Source organism: Merops nubicus, unplaced genomic scaffold, assembly GCF_000691845.1.
Source record: "Merops nubicus isolate BGI_N331 unplaced genomic scaffold, ASM69184v1 scaffold35936, whole genome shotgun sequence".
Taxonomy (NCBI): domain Eukaryota; kingdom Metazoa; phylum Chordata; class Aves; order Coraciiformes; family Meropidae; genus Merops; species Merops nubicus.
The window spans coordinates 8,774-11,820 of record NW_008613602.1 but is presented as its reverse complement, the minus strand read 5'-3'; the positions used below and the strand labels follow the sequence as shown (position 1 = coordinate 11,820).

Genomic DNA, 3,047 nt, shown 5'->3' with positions numbered 1-3,047 from the left:
CGCACTCACAGCAGTGACTATTACTGCATGTGCTGCTTCTGAACCTGCAGCCAATACAGTATTTGAACTTAAGAAACCAATGAACACAAAGTGATTAAGTCAGTAAAATGCCATTGTGCCTCCTGAGATCAACAGGTTTCAGCTAAGCTCCTAAACTTAATGGGATTTTTCATCAAAAGACACTCACTCGAGTCCATCAATCACTATCTGCTCCTTTCACACCAGTTCCTGGCAATGCTCCACTCTGGTTTTGAGGTTTTATTTTCTTCCAGCTGCCCTCTTGTGTCTGCATACAGGCTTACAGGCAAACCCCATCGCCTGCCAGTGAGGTGAACCCAGCAGGTCCTGAGAAAGATAAACCGCGGTTTGGGGTCAGGGCCACCCCCAGAACTGGGACGGATGCTCTGTTAACCCCCTCCCCCTACCCCCGAATGGGAAAGAGAAAGGGAGTAAGGGAGAGACTTACTGATTAGAAAAGGAAAACAGCTTTAATACTACCACTAATAATAAGAGAGACGGAAGGGGCGATGGAAGGACTTGCCTCCCCCCCGCCACACGATTTCAGAGTTACCGGTGCCTGTGTTCTTTCACCTTTCTGAAAGATAACCACCATGTCGGTGAATCCTGGGGTCAGTTATCCTGCCCACTCCCCCCCGCAGGTGCCATGTGCTCTCTGCCCCCCTGTGTGTGGGATACAAGCTCAGCAGTGGCCTTGGTCTGCACACCAATCCCTGGCAGTAGCTCTAAACATGAAGTCTTATCACTGCTAAAACCAGGCAGTTTGTGAAAACGCTGCTAACTACAGACAAGGCAGTTAACTAGAAGAGCTTTAGCTAAAAAATCAAAATTATTGAACAGAACAGCTGTTTTACCCCAAACCAGGACATCATCACACTCTTGTCATAACCCAGTTGAGACAACAGCACTGCATTGTCCTTATCTTGCATCCTGCAAGAAATTTTGCCACCTGCACGTTTCTTTGCCAGATCCATCTGCTGAGGACACAACATGTGGTGGGCTTCAAGGCTGTGTATGTACTTAACAGTGGATCACAGACATTTTAGCCAGAGAATAAAAACGACACAGACACACCAGAGTCCATCTTCCCACTTTATTTGTAATCCCCAAAATAAGCCAGGGGGGATGGTCAGCTTCCTCTCCAGTCTTGGTTAATGAATGTCATAGAAACATCAGCAGTCACATCACACTGGGCCTGACACTGACATTGGGCTCACCTAAATGAGAGCTGCAGTACACAGGGAGCAATATTATCCAATCCAAGTTCTACATGCTTAGGACTTTGCAAAATGTTGGATTAGCACATCTGTAAATTGTTAGGTTACAACTTTTACTGGGAGAACAAAATCTCTCAAAGTAACATACTCCGTCCTACGAGCATTTCCACAAGACTGCGGAACACCTACTTGGAGAGAGCCAAATACACCAGGTGCTGTGTTAAATGGGAGAGGGTGGGGGGAGAGAGGACTGTGCCTCAAGCCTTGCCCGTTCCTCTCAACCCAAAAGCAGGAAATTGCTCCCAACTCCAGACTTCTCACCCAATTGCCACAAAACATGCAACAATATAGACTATGCATAAAGGTGTCTGCAAACAGAGCAACCTCTCCCTGTCCAGAAGCACTATACCCTGCCTATCAGAGTACTTCTGGGTGCAGAAAGAGCTCCAGGCACTCAGGTGTGGAGACAGCAGGTCTCGATCATACACCATCTTCACTGGTGGAGGTGGTCTTATAGCAACTAGTGACAATTCAGGCAAGTCTGAAGTCCTGCCTTCATCAGACAAATGGGAGAGGGACTGCATATAAAAGACCAAGACTGACTTAACTTCTTTGTCTTTCCTCACAAGAAAGACACCATGTAACAAGAAGGGGGGGGCATTAATTATGCCTAGGAGTGGTTAGAAAGAAGGGTGTCCTCAACTGTTGTATTTCCAGAAGGGGGATGTGGTATCTGAGCATCCTACAGAGTCCAAAAGGAGTGGGAAGATGTTGGTTCTAGTCAGTTTTGTGTAAAGCCTGGAAATGTTGGTGTGTTTCAGCTGCCTTGTCAGTTCCTAGCCTTTTATAACAGCAATAGGTCTCAGTTTAATGGCTTTCTTGCTGATGCCAGCTGCGTGACAAGTGTTAACCACATCTGTCACATTCTTGTAAGACTCTGGTGCCTGGAGGGGGAAGAGAGGAGAAAACAAAACAAAAACAAAACAAAAGACAAAACCATAAACAACCCAAAGTCACAGGAAGTCAGATGTAAGCTTTTGCTATCCCCTCCTCTTCACAAAAATAGAATCACATGAATTGAAGGTGCAGAAGTAGAGGAACATATTGAGAATTTGGCTACCTTATGCACCTATGAAATCTATGAGACACACAGTTTTCCAAATAAACTTTCACCATTATCTCAGCTAAAATACAAGGTATTTTGGTTCAGTTTTCCCTGTATTCTCAGATAATCCAGTCCACCAGCATGTAAGAATGTACTGCCTCATTATCTGGCAGGAAGTTACTCCAAGCTCCTCCTTACAGATAGCCTTTAAGATTTATCTTCACTGACATATAGAGACAGGAATCAGGGCTTCCCCCTCCAGCACTCTGACCAGAAAGCTGCTCTTGAATAGAGACTGTAATGTTATCAATGTGTCTGTACAACACCAACACCCATAAAAGCAGTTCCAAATAATTAACATGCTTCCATGAGTGAAGTTGTGCACAGAAAAGACACTCCATTGTGTTAATGTGGAGGAGCTGGAAGTCATAATATTCAAAGTTTTCAGGCCATTCAGAGTTCTCTTTTTCTTGAGCAAATAAAGGGGTTATTCTTAAAAAGAGGTGGATTTCTCACACACTGCTAATAATCTACATGACAGCTGCACTGTAAAGTAAGTTTAAAGCTGGTAGAACATAATTCAAAAAAAGAACCCAAAAAACATAACTACTTTTGGGATACACACACAAAGATTTCTCAGGGTTGCTCCCTATCATCAGGCAGAAGAGCAAAAAAAAAACACATATCCCCCCAAAAGCTTTAAAACA

The 3,047-nt window shown here is 44.3% G+C and overlaps 1 protein-coding gene across 1 annotated transcript in view; it reads right to left on the bottom strand.

Annotated features, from left to right (window-relative positions):
* Positions 1-1,862: 1,862 nt before the first annotated feature.
* Positions 1,863-3,047, bottom strand: part of RTCB (RNA 2',3'-cyclic phosphate and 5'-OH ligase) — a gene marked incomplete at its 5' end in the record, with an annotated part of 9,573 nt that continues 8,388 nt past the window's right edge. The window contains 1 exon segment of the mRNA XM_008941957.1: positions 1,863-2,179. Coding sequence (XP_008940205.1) covers positions 2,072-2,179 — 108 coding nt within the window.